The sequence below is a fragment of the Grampus griseus genome, assembly GCF_964374135.1.
Source record: "Grampus griseus genome assembly, chromosome: 14".
In the NCBI taxonomy this organism is placed as follows: Eukaryota; Metazoa; Chordata; class Mammalia; order Artiodactyla; family Delphinidae; genus Grampus; species Grampus griseus.
In genome coordinates this window covers 39,763,474-39,781,116 of record NC_139008.1, presented here as the reverse complement: position 1 = coordinate 39,781,116, position 17,643 = coordinate 39,763,474, and the positions used below count along the sequence as shown (strand labels likewise).

General features: G+C 44.2%; 1 protein-coding gene across 2 annotated transcripts in view; it reads right to left on the bottom strand.

The window, feature by feature from the left end:
• PCSK2 (proprotein convertase subtilisin/kexin type 2) overlaps nt 1-17,643 on the bottom strand; it is a gene marked incomplete at both ends in the record, with an annotated part of 214,342 nt that overhangs the window by 37,301 nt on the left and 159,398 nt on the right. For both annotated transcript variants that reach the window (XM_082670978.1, XM_082670979.1), the window contains 2 exons: nt 2,128-2,216; nt 14,773-14,849. In XM_082670978.1, coding sequence (XP_082527104.1) covers nt 2,128-2,216; nt 14,773-14,849 — 166 coding nt within the window. The remainder of the gene's footprint in view (nt 1-2,127; nt 2,217-14,772; nt 14,850-17,643) is intronic.

Below are 17,643 nucleotides of genomic sequence, written 5' to 3'. Positions count from 1 at the left end.
TCAAAACTCTTTTGAAGACCGTCATTGTGAATGAGAAATCCACGTTTGACATTTTCAGTTGCCTCCACTCTGCCCTGCGAACAGGGAACCCCCCCACTCAGATAGCACCTGGAGTGTGAGCCTGGTTTGTAAAATATTAACCAGGTGATATTCTTTCCCCTGAGCTCATAATGCCTTCTGACATTCTGATGCCAGCATTTTGGAGGCACACAGAATACAGAGAGATGAAAGCCAAGGGGCAAAGCCGCGCCAGTTACATTTCAGAACCCTCTGGATGTATTCGTTTGAGGAATTCAGCACCCAGCTTAGGCAAACCTCTTAGCAGACAGTGTTGAAAGAGGTTAATGGTGGGTTTGTATAGGTTGCTCTTGCTTTATTTAGGTTCCTGGAAATGCAAGTGTCAGCACAAAGTATGTTTATGGTTCTATTAAATCACCAGGAAAAAAATATCAAGACGGTTGTAAAAAAAAGAAAAGCAAGGTTGGATGACTCAGCCTGAATAAATTAAGAACCAAATTTGATGCAAAACTTGGAATAAGCCAGGAGCCACTCCATTCTCCAGCGTCTTGTTGAAAGCTTATGAACCCCTTTCTCTCATTTTCTCTCTCCCTTTCTGTCTCTATTTTTTTTGGCGGGGGGAGGTGTTGGTTTCTAAATTTCTGGTGACCAGCCACCCTTCTTTCTAAAGGCCCATAAAGAGGAATTTGTTAAATGTTTCCCGTGGAACTTAATAAAAAGGTTCTAGGTAGAATATTTTCCCTTAAAGATGAGAGGCACTGTGCAAACAAACAAACATACAAAAAACCCCACCAAAAACATTTGGAAGAGTTCTGAGTATGTTTACAATAATCTGTACACACCTCCTTATATTCTACCGTCCTTATTTGATTCCTATTAAAATGCTATGGTTACTTGGACAAAATTATAACTCGAAAAGATAGGGAACCCTCTTAACTGTTGGTGGGAATGTAAATTGGTGCAGCCATCATGGAAACAGTATGGACGTTCCTCAGAAAACTAAAAATAGAGTTGCCATATGAACCAGAAATCCCACTCCTGGGCACATATCCAGACAAAACTGGAATTTGAAAAGACATGTGCACCCCTACGTCCATAGCGGCACTATTCACAATAGCCAAGACATGGAAGCAACCTAAATGTCCATCGACAGATGAGTGGATAAAGAAGATGTGGTACATATATACAATGGAATACTACTCAGCCATGAAAAGAATGAAATAATGCCATTTGCAGTAACATGGATGGACCTGGAGAGTATTATACTAAGTGAAGTAAGTCAGAAAGAGAGACAAATACCATATGATATCACTTATATGTGGAATCTAAAATATGACACAAATGAACTTATCTAAGAAGTGGAAACAGACTCACAGACATAGAGAACAGACTTGTGGTTGCCAAGGGGGAGGGCAGGTGAGGGAGTGTTGGATTGGGAGTTTGAGATTAGCAGATGCACACTAGTATATATAGGATGGATAAACAACAAGGTCCTACTGTACAGCACAGGGAACTATATTCAATATCCTGTGATAAACCATAATGGAAAAGAATATGAAAAGGAATATCTATACACACACACACACACACACACACACATATATGTATAACTGAATTACTTTGCTGTACACCAGAAACTAACACAACATTGTAAATCAACTCTACTCCAATAAAAAAAAAAGACGTTATGGATACTGACACACAAAGAGTACAGACAGTACAATTCCATTTATATAAAGTTTAAAAACTGGGAATAACTGACATTTGCTGTTAGAAATCAGGGTCGTGACTGTTCTTGTGTGGATGGGCAGTAACTAGGAGGGGACACGAGGGCTTTGGGGTGCTGGTTGTGTTTTGTTTCTTGATGGTTACGTGGATGCGGTCAGTTTGTGAAACTTCATTGACCTATGTGCTCATGATCTGTGCACCTTAAAACTTTTTAAAGTTTATTGATCTTGCCATATAGGTTAAGTTAAAAAAATGTTTTTCACTCTTGCTAAGTGTACCAGTCCCCACTCGCCTGCTCCACTGGGAATCTTTGCCGCGCAGTGGCCAGGCCCGAGACCCGAGTGTGATGCCTCCTGGGATTGTTTGACAGCAACAGCCTACCTGCGACCTTGGAGCCGTAGGCCACTCCGACCCCGCAGATGTTGTTGTTGGCGACTGCGGAAACTTCCCCGGCACATCGGGTCCCATGGCTGCATAGAACAGTAAAGACAAGTCAGATACAGGGTCAAACGACTTGGAGACGATCCCTTAAATTCTATCTATGGTTCTTTTCAATGGTTCAGTTAGCCTGGAGCCAACCCAGGCCCCTGGATTTTCCATCTGTGTCTCTCCTTTCGACCCCTTCCAATTCCCAGCTGCCCTTCCTGACCTTGGCTTGTTTCTACCGTGAAGAGTCTTCTCAGAACATTTTCAACCTTGAGAGGTGATCTTTACTTTAAAATTGGAAGTGTCTTACTGCGGAAAACAGTTATAGGCTTTCTGTGAAAAGGAGACAATCTAAAACAGGTTGGTGCTGGTCGAAACAGCTGATTTTTTTTTTTTTTGAAACGCTAGAATTGTGGGCTGGTGTTTATTTTCAATGCTGGTTCTGTCCACAGGCAGGGAATGAATGCTGCCTGCCAGTTGTGGGATGAAAGTTATTTACCTTTTCGGATTATAGCCTCCTTTAGGACATACTGAATGCTACAAATCCCCCACCTCGCGCTGGAACCAAATAAACCCACACTGGCAACTGTCTGCATTCAATTTCGAGGGGTCCACAGAAACTTTGAGGCCGACCAGATTAAGAATCCCAGGCATCTATTAGATAATCTTTCTGAAGTTTGCCGGCCTTACAATTCCTAGCAAGGCCTTCTCAGGGCTTATGTTCTAGAATGTTCTCTGCAATAGACACTGGAATTTCATTAACTTTTTCCCTTTTGCTCCCTTTTCTGTTACACCAAAGGAATCCAAACAGCTCTCCCCTTGAACTGGGCCAGCCTGGTGGCTGGCTTGGACCCACGGGAGGCAGCGGGAGGATGCCCTCTATCCTCTGGGCCAGAGTCCGTACAGAGGAGCTTGGGCTACAGCTGAGGCCACGCGGGGAGTGCAGCCGGGCAGCCCCCATTGTTCCAACATACCTCAGGTGAAGCCCCTGGAGGCCTCCCTCCCCCAGACCCAGACGGGTTACCCCGTCAGCAGCACATGGAGAGAGACAGGTGCCCACCTAAGTTGCAGGACTGTGAGCTAGTAGATGTTCTCTTTTAAGCCACTAGGTTTCGGGGCCGTTTGTTAAACGGCAACGGGGAACTGAACCCCGCATAAGCTTGAAGTCAATCAGGATGCCGTGTTTTAACCCCAAACAGCATTCAAGAGGAGGAGTGGTCCAATGTACACATCACTGGAAATGGCCAGCCCCAGCCTGGAAGTCCATCCTAATGGCCCATGAAGCAGCTAAATACGAAGTCGGCTGCAAAAGTGTCAGCTTGGCCTGCAGAGGGAGGGTGGTGAGGGCTGGCTTCCCCCTCACTATTCACACGGCGGGTGCAGGAAGGGATGTGGGGAAGGGGACTTATTGGCTGCGTAGCCCAAGAAGCCCTGATTTCTGCAGTGTAGACCCTTCGCCGCATTCTCTTCGGGCAAGCAAAGCTCACACCCGCCCTTAAAAAATCACATCGGAGGACTGAAAATATACGCACGTATTTTCTCTCTATATATGAGCAAAAGGGAATCCTGCCTCCATGAAGGCTACACATCTCACAGACTCAAAATTCCCTTTGGAACAAGAATGAAATCTGTATGTGGTGTCTGAGGAGACCTCGTCGTGACTGCAGAGGTCAGCCCTGTGGTGGAAGCTCTGTGAAGACCCCACGTGCTGACTGAGTAAACCCCTGTCTTCTTGCCTGTAAGTTTTTGGTAGATCTCATGGGAGATTTTTGAGAAGGGACTCAGTTATGGTTTAACTTGATGGGAGAAGCTACCGTGGACGTGGACTTCATGGCCCCCATCTTATTCTCAGTGCTGAAGAAAATAGTAAATAAAATTCTGAAAAACAGCATGGAAGTGTACACCCATGTATCTGTATAAAGTGAAACATAGACATTTTATATTGATTCGTACGTAGACTTTAAATGTATATATTCAAGTACATAGTTGTACTTATATCTACTTATGTATTTGTAATTATATACTTCTATATTCATATGTATATATACTTACACATTATATATAATCCACATATTAGATACTTAAATATATAAAACACATGCCATATTAAGAGGACATGCATATACTTTATATATACACACATATATATTTAAAAATGGAACTTGTGCGGACACTGATTAAATTTGGCTGGCTCCCTTGCTGTTTGGTTCATGCTGAACAAGTATTTGTTTGATTTTTTATTTTTCTTTTCGGTATACGGGGCTCTCACTGCTGTGGCCTCTCCCGTTGCAGAGCACAGGCTCCGGATGCGCAGGCCCAGCGGCCATGGCTCACGGGCCCAGCCGCTCCGCGGCATGTGGGATCTTCCCGGACCGGGGCACGAACCCGCGTCCCCTGCACCAGCAGGCGGACTCTCAACCACTGCGCCACCGGGGAAGCCCCAAATAAATATGTGAAGAAAAGTTTAAAAAGCAGTGCCACCTCTAATTCGAGTGAGCACTAATTTCCTTATTATTTAATAATCAGCCCTGCCAGGCTCTCCTTTCCGAGGCCTTGCCTGGAACAGTCGATGCTTTGACCGACATCTGTGAAGCACACATTATGCTGGTGGAGGGGGGGCCCTGCTCTGAGGAGCGAGGAGGGCCAACAGCACCTGCTGTGGACGCGGCAGTCGTTCCTCACCAGGGACCACAGTCAGTGCTTTTCTTGTCGCACCCCCTTTACCCCTCGCGGGAGTAGGTACTGCTCCATTTCACAGATGTCAAAGCTGAGTATCCGAGGATCTGGGCCAGGTCTGAGACCCAGGGTCAGCTACTGGACCCCCCATCACCCTCCCACCCAGTGACAGACCTTCTCTGCCCTAAAACTGCTCACGAAAGGCTGGAGGACAAAATCGTGCGAACTTCCTTGAGCAGATTAAAGACACTGAATGCTTCCATATCCTAAATTTTGGCCTTTAAGTGGGGACATGACTGTCGTGGTCCCTCCAGAGGAACATATGGGAAAAAACACTTCATTGCTAAATTAGGCGACACTAATTATAAGCGGGTAGTGGCTCCCTGTAATTGTTGGTGACACCAGGCCTCTTTGCACCCCTGGGCCTCTGTCGGCTCCGTCGCCACGGCCTTGAGTGCCTTCCCTTCAGTCCTGTTTTCCTGATCATCTCAGAGAACGAGCTTGCTCTTCTGAATATCAGGAGAATCCTTTTCCAAGTCCATATTCATCTGGCCCCTCTGCTCTCCCAAGAACATTCAGTAGCTCCCCTTTGTCTCTAGAGTAAAACACGAGTCTGTCAGAAGTGGAAATCGCTGTGGGTGTGGGGAGGAGGGACAAAGCTCGGTGGCTTGATTGGCCTCCCTTTTTTTTTTTTTTTTTGAAATTCAGTAAGTGTTTATTGATTGGCTGATTGAATAAAACAGTCCAGGTGAGAAGTCTGATTAGCTCACAAAAGAGTGGGATTTGGCAAAAAAAGATGTTATCTAACAAAATCTGAGTAAGTTATAATCTTTTCAAACGTCTTCAACGTATTCAGAACAAAAGTAATTTAAAAGATAGATTACTGAACAGTGCTCCACAGGAAGGGCAAGAAGACTGGTTTTTGGTGAAGATCCAACCCTTGCGTGGACCCATCGTCTGGCCCCTGGAAGACCTGAACCGCTGACGAGGGTTAGTGAGTACTCTCTGGTTCTACAGAACCAAGCCCATAAATTTGTGCTTTAACTAATTAATGGCCTCCTTCTGACAAAGGTCACCGGGGGGCAAGTGACAGGAGTCAGGGGTATCATGTTGCCAGAACGGCCTCGATCTCCTGTTCCCCTGGGCCTGTGCTCTTGGCAGTGTGATTTTCTAGCTGCTTCATGAAGAGGGGAAGCACAGTTCCCCTACCTTGAGTCTGGCTGGCCTGGTGACTTGCTTTGGACAAAAGAATGTGGTGGAAGGGATGGGCCTGGCCCTCAGGAGGCCCACAGCTGCTCTTTCTCCTGTAACTGCCCTGGTGCCATGTGGACAAGCCCAGGCTGGCCCATTGGATGGTGAGAGACTGTAACCCCTCATGCCCGTCACCCAAGCTGTCAGCCAGCTGTCCCCCAGACATGTGAGAGAGGACACCCTAAGCCAGCTAGCCCCCAGCCTCCCTGCCAACCAACCCACCCTGGATGCAGGGACGAGCCAGATCAACAGGACTGTCCAGCTGACCTACAGACTTGTGAGCGATGTCAGTGCTTATTGCTTTAAGCTACTACCTTTGGGATGATTTTTTATGTGGCATTGCTTGGCAATAGATAACTGATACTCTGGACAAGCAAGGCTGGAGGGACAATCCCAGGTTAACCTGTGCAGGGTGGGGTTTAAGCCTGGACCCTGATGATGGCTGCACTGGGGCTTCCCTACAGCCGTGGTGGCTGCTGAGATGTCTAAGAAAATCCTGAGGACCTGCTCTGACTCGGGGAGGGGACACATCTCCAGAGAGACTGTGCCCCTTCTTCCACATTGCTGACCTTTCACTAGAGTGACTGGCCACCCTTCTTGCCCTTTCCAGCCAAAGCATGCATTTCTATGTGACTCCATTCAGGGAGAGATGGACGGGGCAGCATGCATACAGCGCCTCTCATTTACTGACACCCACCGTGGGTGGGCACCACGCCGAGAGTGCCGCAGGCTTTGTTTTACTTAATTCTCACAACTATCATTATCCCCATTTTAAAGAAGAGGGAGTTGAGCATCAGGGTACTAAGTCACTTCTCAGTTCAGAGACAAAACCAGAATTCAGATACAGGTTTGCTGCTTCTGAACCCTGTTCTTAAGCATGACCTTTATAAACAAGATGAAAAGACAACCCTCAGAATGGGAGAAAATATTTGCAAAGGAATTTACAGACAAAGGATTAATCTCTAAAATATATAAACAGCTCATGCAGCTCAATATTAAAAAAACAGGCAACCCAATCAAAAAATGGGCAGAAGGCCTAAATAGACATTTTTCCAAAGAAGACATACAGATGGCCAAGAGGCCCATGAAAATCTGCTCAGTATCATTAATTATTAGAGAAATGCAAATCAAAACTGAAATGAAGTATCACCTCACACCGGTTAGAATGGGCATCATCAGAAGATCTACAAACAACAAATGCTGGAGAGGGTGTGGAGAAAAGGGAACCCTCCTGCACTGTTAGTGGGAATGTAAATTGATACAGCCACTATGGAGAACAGTATGGAGGTTCCTTAAAAAATCTATAAACAGAACTACCGTATGACGCAGCAATCCCACTACTGGGCATATACCCAGAGAAAACCATAATTCAAAAAGAGTCATGCACCGCAATGCTCATGACAACACTATTTACAATAGCCAGGTCATGGAAGCAACGTAAATGCCCATCGACAGACTAATGGATAAAGAAGAGGTGGTACATATACACAATGGAATATTACTCAGCCACAAAAAGGAATGAAATTGGGTCATTTGCAGAGACGTGGATGGACCTAGAGACTGTCATACAGAATGAAGTAAGTCAGAAAAGGAAAAACAAATATAGTATATTAATGCATATATTTGGAATCTAGAAAAATGGTACAGATGAACTGGTTTGCAAAGCAGAAATAGAGACACAGTTGTAGAGAACAAACATATGGACACCAAGGGGGGAAAGTGGCAAAGGGGTGGGCAGTGGTGGTGGTGGGATGAATTGGGAGATTGGGACTGACATATATACACTAATATGTATAAAATAGATAACAAATAAAAAAATAAAATCTTAAAAAAATATATCATGTATTCCTGATGCTCAGAAATGTGCAGATAAAAAGTGTGATGGTTAAATTCATGTGTCAGTTTGGCTGGGACATGGTGTGCTCAGATATTTGATTAAGCATTATTTTGGGTGTTCCTGTGAAGGTGTTTTTTGGATGAGGTTCACAGTTAAATTGGTGGACTCTGAGTAAAGCAGATTGTCCTCCATAGTGTGGGTGGGCCTCATCCAATCCGTTGAAGGTCTGAATAGAACAAAAAGACCAGCCTTCTCTGGGTAAGAGAAAATCCTCCAGCACTGCCTTTGGACTCCAGCTCGTCTCTCCTGGGTCTCCAGCCTGCCAGCCCACCCTGCAGATTTTGGACTTGCCAGACCCCATAAACAAATCTCTTTCTTTTTATATACATATCTGATTTGTTCTTTTTCTCTGCAGAATCCTGACTAATTCAAAAAGTAACTTAGTGGTTTAACCAACTTCCACTGGTTCTTTGGCTCACTCACTGGGTAGGGTCATTGGCTTAGGTTTTCTTCTACAACACGGACTGTCTTTGCCACGTGATTTTTGGTGGTGACAGAACATACTAACTGGTAACCAAGCTCATTTTCTTTTCTTCCTGGGATCCGGTTAGGCTCCATTTCCCAGCATCCCCGACACGTGCATGTGGCCAAGTGACTGAATTTCAGCTGATGTTATGTGGGTAACAGGATGTATGCTGCTTCCAGGCCTGGCTCATAAAAATCCCCAGAGCCATTGTCCATGTTCTGTCCCTCTAGTCCGTCATGCAAACCTCCAAGGTGGAGCTTTAGTTCCATTTTACAGATAGGGGAAACTGATTCAGGGATCACTTACTCCATACCAAGTGATCAATATATGGACCTTTGTCCATTATAATCTACTGTATTTTTGTCTCTTAAGAAAAGAATAATTACCACCTGAGGACCATAAAATCCCCCCATATGGCAAACATTAGTTTCCAAAGTAGAAATGATTATACCAACATACAGATATTTCTTTTGCCATCTGTACGATTCTCTCCACAACCCCAAATCTGTGTTACGTCTATTTCTTTTAGCTGAAGGGGAAATTTTAAATAATGAAAACTTGTGTCATCCAGGTAGCGGACTAGAAATTTTTTTAAAAACTCACAACTTTGTGGTATTTCTCCAGTGGTTCAGAAGAGCTCACAAAATTAAACTCTCTTGGATTTCACTGTACTCTGGATTGGCTAGAGAGAGGGGGTTGACTGCAAAGAGCAACCTTTGAGCTGGTATCGGCTTATGAGGTAGTCTCAACGCTCACATGAAAGAAAACTTAGATTATGTCTTTGAAGGCAGTTTGGATTTTGTTATTCAGGAGGCAATTTCAGAATTAGTCCATAAAGACAGAAGGGAAAGATGTTTGTCTATTTCTAAGCCATTACGTGTCCCCAGGGTAAAGTATTGGTTTCCATCACTGTGCTAATAACCAACCAGAGAGAACAATTTTCCCCCCATATTCTTTTTAGGCCTGTTTATTGGGTTCTTCAGAATGAAATATGACTTTTAATTTAAAAAAGTTAATCACTGAAAATCGTTCTTATTTGAAGGTTTAACTAATGCTATCAATCAAACGTGCCCACATAGAGACAGACGGTCCTTGGTATCCATTTATCCATATTTCCCTTCATTTTGGTTGCTTGAATAATAAATGTCTTCTCTCTTCCTGAATTTATAGTAAACTTTTTGTGACCAGGAATCGCATCTAATCCAGAATCTCTTACTCTTTAGGGCGTAATAGATAGAGCATGCTGCACCCTGTGATGCTGTGTAAATATTGCCGACGGCGGGGATGACATTTCAGTGGTGTATGCCTGTCAAAGAAATGCTATGCAAGAGAGATTGTTATGGACAGCAGCACAGCAATGGAATACAGATCTGCAGTGCATCACCAAACATTGACCTAAAACCCAGCAAGGCTGCAGGATTATTGACAAAGTGTGAGCTGCAGACCTTGGGAGAAGCAGGCAGCTCTGAAATGGACAGATGTCAAGGGCACTCAACATCTTGGCATGGCTGAGAAATTATGCCACCCATCCATCAACCAACCAATCAATATTTATTGAATGCCAGAAAAAAATGTGATACCAGATCCTGATACCTCATAGCAAATCAGTTACAGCTGTGTTGCATATTATTGATGCTTATTAAATATGTATTATTTTCTACCTTTTTGCAGTTTGGGTTATTGTTGCTACTGTGGCCGTTATTATTTTGCTTGGTCGTCTGTATTTCTCTGATTGCAAGCTAGGAGGAAATTCCACTCCTTTTCCAAATTTCTCAACTGTGTTTCAAATACATCCCCGGAGCACAGATACCGCATACAATTATCAAATAGTTCACAGTAGAAAAAATACACTTGCTCCGCTGAAAAAGGAATAATCCTACAAATTCAAATGAGGCACAGGGCGAGGAATTCTAGTATACAGGTCCCCTAAAAGCTGTTCTGCATATGTATGAAGTTTGCCTTCATAAGGAGTCCTTGGCTTGGAGTTTTAAGTATGTTCTTAAAGAAACGTACACGTGAAGGAAAACAAGTTAACCTATAAGCACAGAGAGGAGATATGATGGTTTAAAGTGTGAGGAAAGCCCAGGGGAGACACGTGGCTATTAAACTCAGTTTCCCAACCAAGGGGAACGTCCTCCTTGCTTGCTCTTGAGAGCGCCCCTGGTAGAGTGTTTTATTTTCTACTTTCCACAGCAGTGAGAAGCCAATGATGGAGAGTGTGGCCTTTTCTGGGCAGGAATTGCCTCTGCGTTCTAACTGGCCTGTGTGGCAGGTAGTGTGGCTAGAGCAGCAGCAAGCCCACTGCTGGTCAGCTTCGGGGAGCCCTTCATTGGAGTTTCGGTGCCGAAACTAGCTTATCCAAGAGCCCCGAGTCTGCTGAGCAAAGATGGGGGAGTTGGGACTGGTGTCCAAGCCCAGAAGAGAACACCTGAAGAAACTGGCAGGCTGGAGGCTGAGACTGCCTGGGCAGTAAACCCTGCTCCAGCCAAGGGCAAGTGCTCAAGGCTCTCAGAGCTTCTGGGCAGCGGCATTCCTAGAGTGCAATGGGAGAATCGTCCTTGTCTAGGCCCCACGCCCAGTTTCCGACCCAGTCACAAGATCTCTCCTCTCTTCTCCTAGCAACCTGTCCAAACCTTTCATGCTCACCTCCTCCATGAGGCCTTCTCAGATTGCTGCCTTCTGCACCAGTCTCTAACTCCAGGACCAGTTATCCAGGACACCTCCTGAACACATCTGTACCTCCTGCCTCTGCTTCTTTGCCTAAATTGTACCCTCACCCCAGAATACACTCCCCTCCCCTCCCAACTCTACCTAGTACCTCCATTCAAATCCCGGACCAAATGCCACATCTTCAAGGAAACCTGTCCCAGTTTCCCCAGCCAGAGATAACTTTGCATTTCTCCACGCTGTCTCTCCAAAGCACTTTATTATGAGGCAGTGCTTGTAACGGCCCCTCACTGGTGTCAAATCCTGTCTCCACCACTTGTTAGCTGTGTGACCTTGCACACATTACTTAATCTTTCTGTGCTTCGGTTTACAAAATAGGGATAATAATGTTCACACCTATTTCAGAGGGTTAGATTGAGAATTAATACACGCAAAGCACTAAAACAGTGCCTTAAACATAGTAATTAATAGGCGTTCGCTTTCCTTGTATGACTTCAGCCCTGGCTACACTTAGCACTGTAGTGATTCGGGCTGCTGTCACCTCCTCATGGGACGTTGCAAGCTCCTGAGAAGCTTAACCACCAAAATGAATCGTTTCATGAGGACCAAGCTAAAGGCCCTGTTCTGTTTATCTCTTTTTACGTCCTATGCTTTTAAAATTTACTTTTTGTTATAGAAAATATCAGAATAGACAAAAGTAGAGTGAAATCTCATGTTACCATCATCCAGCTTTAACAATTATTAACTCATGGCCAATTAGATTTCCTTTAAACCCCCCTTTATTCTCTTTCCTTCTTCTACAAGCCCCTAGTTATACTGAGAGAAATACTAGGCATAATATTCATCCAAGAGGGAATTTTTAATAAACTTATCTTACACTCAAGGGAACGGTGCTATCTTCAAATTCTCTTTGTGCCAAGCAGGGACCACCTCCAGGACAGACACGGCTTTTCGGACCACAGATCCTCCCAGGGCTGTGGCCTGAACTTTGACCCGCCTTCCTCTCATAATCACTTACAACAGTCGTTTTGTTTCGAGAGGCCGTGAATTGAACCGTGGTACCGTCCAGTCAAGCCATGATGCATGAGGATCTTTGAAAATGACTTGATAATTGTGAAAAACCCCATTTATGGGTCAAAGTGGCCACTGTGTCTTAAGTCATTGGTTCCTTAAGAGGCAAGGATGATACTTGCTTGACTCACGATGACTGTGTCTCAGGCAGTTGGACACTTGGGGATTCTACCTCTGGCAATGAAGAATTTTAGTGCCCTGGGCTTCCCTGGTGGCACAGTGGTTAAGAATCTGCCTGCCAATGCAGGGAACACGGGTTTGGGCCCTGGTGCAGGAAGATCCCACAAGCCACGGAGCAACGAAGCCCTCGTGCCACAACTACTGAGCCCTCGCACCTAGAGCCCGTGCTCCGCAACAAGAGAAGCCACTGCAATGAGAAGCCCACGTACCGCAACGAAGAGTGTTTCCTGCTCGCCGCAACTAGAGAAAGCCCACGCACAGCAATGAAGACCCAATGCAGCCAAAAATAAATAAGTTAGATAAATTTTTTTAAAAAAAGAATTTTTTTGCCCTAAGCGCTCATTAGTCCTAGAGGATTTTAGCCAGTTTAAAATTGAACTTTCAAGAACAAGTTTGTAAATGAAATTATTTAAGATAGAGGACATCTCCATTTTTGCTTTTGTTTTTGTTTAAAGGATATTCTTACAGCTCATCACACAGGGAAACTTACTTGTGGGGGGTTGTGTTTGGGTTCAGAAAATGGGATGGGGGAACCATTCTGTTGGTTATATTTTTGTGCCTGGGTCCATCCATTGAAGATGAATTTAGTGCCTACTAGCTGCAGAGAGAAAGCTAGTAGCTGGCACGCGTGTTGCTACCGCCCTTTTTGATAGCGTGTGGACCGATGGTGCTGAAGCCATGGCCACCCTCGTTGTCCTTCTCAGCACAAGGTTCCAGGCTGCTGTTAATAATTATGTCTCGCCCCTGGCTTAGTGACTTCTATTTGATGACTTCACATCCCCGTGTCTGAAAATGGTTTATCAGCTAAGGGTATGCAAGGATCTAGGTGAGTAAGAGACACTTCAAGTCAAAAGTTCTCTGGCCTTTTTTATACACCCTCACCCCCTAAACGCACACTTCCAAATCCTGCATGATGATTTTAAAGCTGCAGATGACGTCGATAGAGAGTGAACTGTGCTCTTGGATATTAGCGATGATCTTTTAAAAATGTTACAAATTCTAATTGTGTTTTCCCCTTTATTCTTTTCTGCATTTTCTGTAATTACCAAGCCCTGTGTGCTCTGTGTGTGCCCCACTCAGTCTCTGGTCAACTTGCTAACTGTAGAACAGAGTCTAAGCTACCTGGTCCAGTGAGGACCCATCCCTGGCCACTCTCTGGTCATCATGCCTTCTGTCTTTTATAATAAAGATGATGCTTATAAAAGAAGGGTACAATTTGGATTTAGAAACACTTATCGAGCTTGGGTTCAAGTGTCGGCTTTGATATTTACTGGTTGTTTGTCCAGGGAGGTCAGGCAACTTTTCTGAGCCTGTTTCCTTGTCACTAAACTAAGGATGACAGCATTTGTTTCATCTACCTTGAGTTTGTCATGAGAAGTAGAAGCAACGAGTAAAGTGCTGTACACACAATATATTTTATATCATTAATTGAAGTTCATACGTTCTCATCAGCTTCACTCAAAAACATCAATAATGGGGAAGCACTAGGTTTAGAACTGAGTCAATTTTGACTGAACAAGCCACGTGCCTTAATTTCTTGATATTTCTTACATGTGATAAACAACTTAGGCAAGAATTTTACTTGGAGAAGAAAGAGACTGCATTTCCATGTTTTGTAGCAAAACCGGCCGAAGAAAAACCACACTTTTGGATGAACCATTCACTGGGTAGTGTTGCACGATAGGATGCCAAGAAGTATTTCAAACCCAGAGTTAACAATACTGTACTGCATATTTGAAAGTTGCTAAGAGAGTTGATCTCAGAAGTCCTCATCACAAGGAAAAAAGTTTTTTTATGTGACTATGTGTGGTGTCAGATATTAACTGGACTTACAGTGGTGATCTATTTGCAGTATATACAGATATGGAATCATTATGTGGTACAGCTGAAACTAATTATACCTCAGTTAAAAAAATACCTCAAACCTCTGCCAATTATGCTTACTGTTTTGTCAAAAGGGACTACACGAGCTGTTATAAGGCTACAGCAAAAACATTTTTCAAAAACATATAGACACAGACCCCTGGGGCAAAAGAGCTCTCTGCAGTAGTTTCAACAGATCAAGTAAAACCCATGTGTTTACGATCACCTTGTGGTGGGTTGAGAAAGGTTTCTTATTATTCCTATTTTCTTTTTATCTTTAATAAGATGGCAAATAATTCCTAGTTCAACAGAACAAAATAGTCAAGAGATAATTCTAGAGGAGTGTTGCCATATTAAAAAAATCAAGAATTTAGAGAATGTAGCCACAAAGAAGGAAAAAAAAAATCACCATATAATTTAGCAAGGCATTGAGAGCATTTTGCTGGTGATACTTAAGCCTTAAAAACACAACAGAGCGAAATAAAACCCCACACCTGATGTCCCAGACACCTCAGGAGGTCCCATTTACCTGTTAAACCAGTCATCTGTGTATCGAGGGTAAGGATAGGGGTCGTTGCTGCTGAAGTCGTAGCTTGCTTCGGCGTTCTGCAAAACACAACGTGTGTCATTAGGTCATAAAGCCAGAGGCACGGGCATGAGAGGATCCGAGAGACGCAGCCGTTTTATGTGGATGGTCCCTCCATGGAGGGCTATGTTAACATTCTCTCTGGACCAGCCCTTGAAGAGGTAACAGAGCAGACGTGCGTCCGTGGAGGATCCTATCCTCCTGTTATCCTCTTTTCCAGGCTCCCTCATCCCATCCTATTCCAGGCCCTCAAAGGGTTAGCAAATTTGCGTCCTGTGCTACCCAGGACTGTCTCCATTTTAAGCTGAGTGACACTTGTGGGTCAGTGGGGCTTCCCCGGAAACCAGGACTCTCGTTAAGCTTCCTTGCATTGATGGCCAGAAGGATCTAGTTCTCATGTCACAAGTGAGGCAGGCTCTAGAGTTTTCTTACTTTATGCAGCGCTCACTCCAGCTCCCTGCTTCAGGCTGACAGAGGCTTGTCTCCTTTACACTTACGGGTGTTAAACCCAAGCCCCGAACGTTGGCCATGATATCAACCTCATTTATTCAATCAACAAATATCATTGAGTCTAATATATGCCAGCCACTTTCCCAAGTATGGGACTACAATGGTGACATCCCTGCCCACATGTAAATTACAGCCTGGTTGTCGGGACAGACATCAATCCCACAAAAAATAGATAATTGCAAACAAGAGTCCTCAGCGCTACAAGATACAATGAGAAGTTTAAATTCTATTCAGTCCAATACCTCCAATTTTCCCATTGGGAGTCTTTCCCCACAGAAATCAATTACCTATTCACTTAAATTGATTTCATGCTTTAATTTGTCCGTTTAGGTCTTCAGTTGGTCAGCCTTTTATTTTGGTCCGTGATGGGAGATGGTCCCCCACCATCTGATGGCTAATCCCTTCCTTCCTCTCTGCCTGTCAGTTGCCCAGGTATGCTGAGCTCCGTGAAGCTCCTCTCTCCTCATCCCAACCTCCCTCCTTGGGTTTTGAGGTGTGCAACCAAGACCCCGGATGGTTTCCTGGTCCGCAGTATACACTGGGCTGGGAAACACTGCGTTACATACATGTTCCAGCTGGGAAATTTCTCCATTCCATGGGCCCTGAGACATTTTAGAGAACTGTGCTCTTTTATGAGTCAAAACACTTTAGTTTGTAAACTTAATGTATTAGTGGCATAATGGTTTTAAGAGCAAATTGACAAGTTCCATGAGTTTCTGTTTCCATTTGTTGGATGGCAAAGGGCCGTCAGTAGCTGGAATGACCAGAATTGTAACACTAATTTATTTAAAAAAATGTGCTTGGGGCAGAAGTCACCTTGAAATTTGTTTAAAAAATTTTTAACTTAAAAGTTTTTAGCTTTATTGAGGTATAATTCTTATACAGGAAATTCCACACGTTTAATGTCTACATCTTGATATGTGTACACTCGTGATGCCATCACCACAACCAAGGTACTAAACATACCCATCACCTTCAAAATTTCCTTGTGTTCTTTTGTGTCTGTGTGTTCTTCTCCTTCTTTTTTTTTTTTGGTACGAACATTTAACATGAGATCTATCCTCTGAACATATTTTACAGTGTATAATACCGTATTGTTGACTGCTACATGGCAGAGGTCTAGAACTTATTCATTTGCATAACAGAAACTTCATACCCATTGAAAAACAATTCCTCATTTTTCCCTCCCCCACCTTTCTATTCAAAATTTGGACCAGTCACTTATCTTGGGCATTGAACATGGCTATCCTGTGTTCTAGAATCTAGGTCTTCCTTCAAATCCTAGTCTTTAGAGAGGATGTGTTCCTGTCTCCACTGTCCATAATTATTGGCAAATACCCAGGTCTGCTCCTCTCCACTTAGATCCCAAACTACCTTCATTCACCTTTAAAAGTTTAATTCTCTATCTGGGCTATAATCCCAGTCTTTGGGAGACCCTCTCAGATTTGGCATATTTTTTTTTCTTGATGTTTCTTGAGCTATTTGGATCTCAATTCTTTTGAGGGATACTATTTTGAAAGTAACTTATTCGTCTTCCCTAATATGTTCAATTAGCCCAATCTTCCCTGAATTTTTGAGACAAGAGCATGCTTAGGTAGAGCTGGTGGGGTTGGAATATTAAGAGGAACACAAGTTAATAGTTTTTCTTTGGGGTTTCAAAGCTGAGGTTGAAAGTTAAGTGATAGATCTGGAAGACTATTTGCTAGGCCTGGTTTGTTTCTCTGTAGAAGAAATTAGAATGGCCCAGTTTAAGGTGAATTGAATAGAAAATTTATTGAGTAGCACTTGTAGGGCCCTCAGAGGGAGCCCTGAGCGCTACCTCTCTCTTCTGAGCTGTGTTCTTGGAGTGGGAAGGGGGTGTGTTGGGATGTCCAACCTCAGAGAGGTCTGGGACTCATCCCAGGACAGGGGCGTGGAGCTGAGGACCAGAAGTAGCTCCCTGAGGTGTCTTAGCTGAGGGACTCGGGGACGCCCCATTCCGTGTTCCTGTGATGCTCACTGCAGAACAGGAAGCAGCAGAATATTGTGTGGGAGGCTGAGATTAGTGAGAACACGACAGAGAGAACCAGCTGCCCTAGGAAGTCCAAGGGTCACAACAGTGAGGGTTCAGGCAGGATCTGCGTGAAGTGATGACCGAGGCCATTGGGCTGGGGATGCAGCAGTAGCTTTCATGGTGGACAGATGATGAGACGTGAGCTCTGGGAACCCGCCGCCTGTTCTTGATGCTGTGCTAGTCCTTTGAAGCTTGAGGGTGGAGACAGGAGGGTGGGAGCAAAACCCGTGTTGGCCAAGGACAAATTTCTA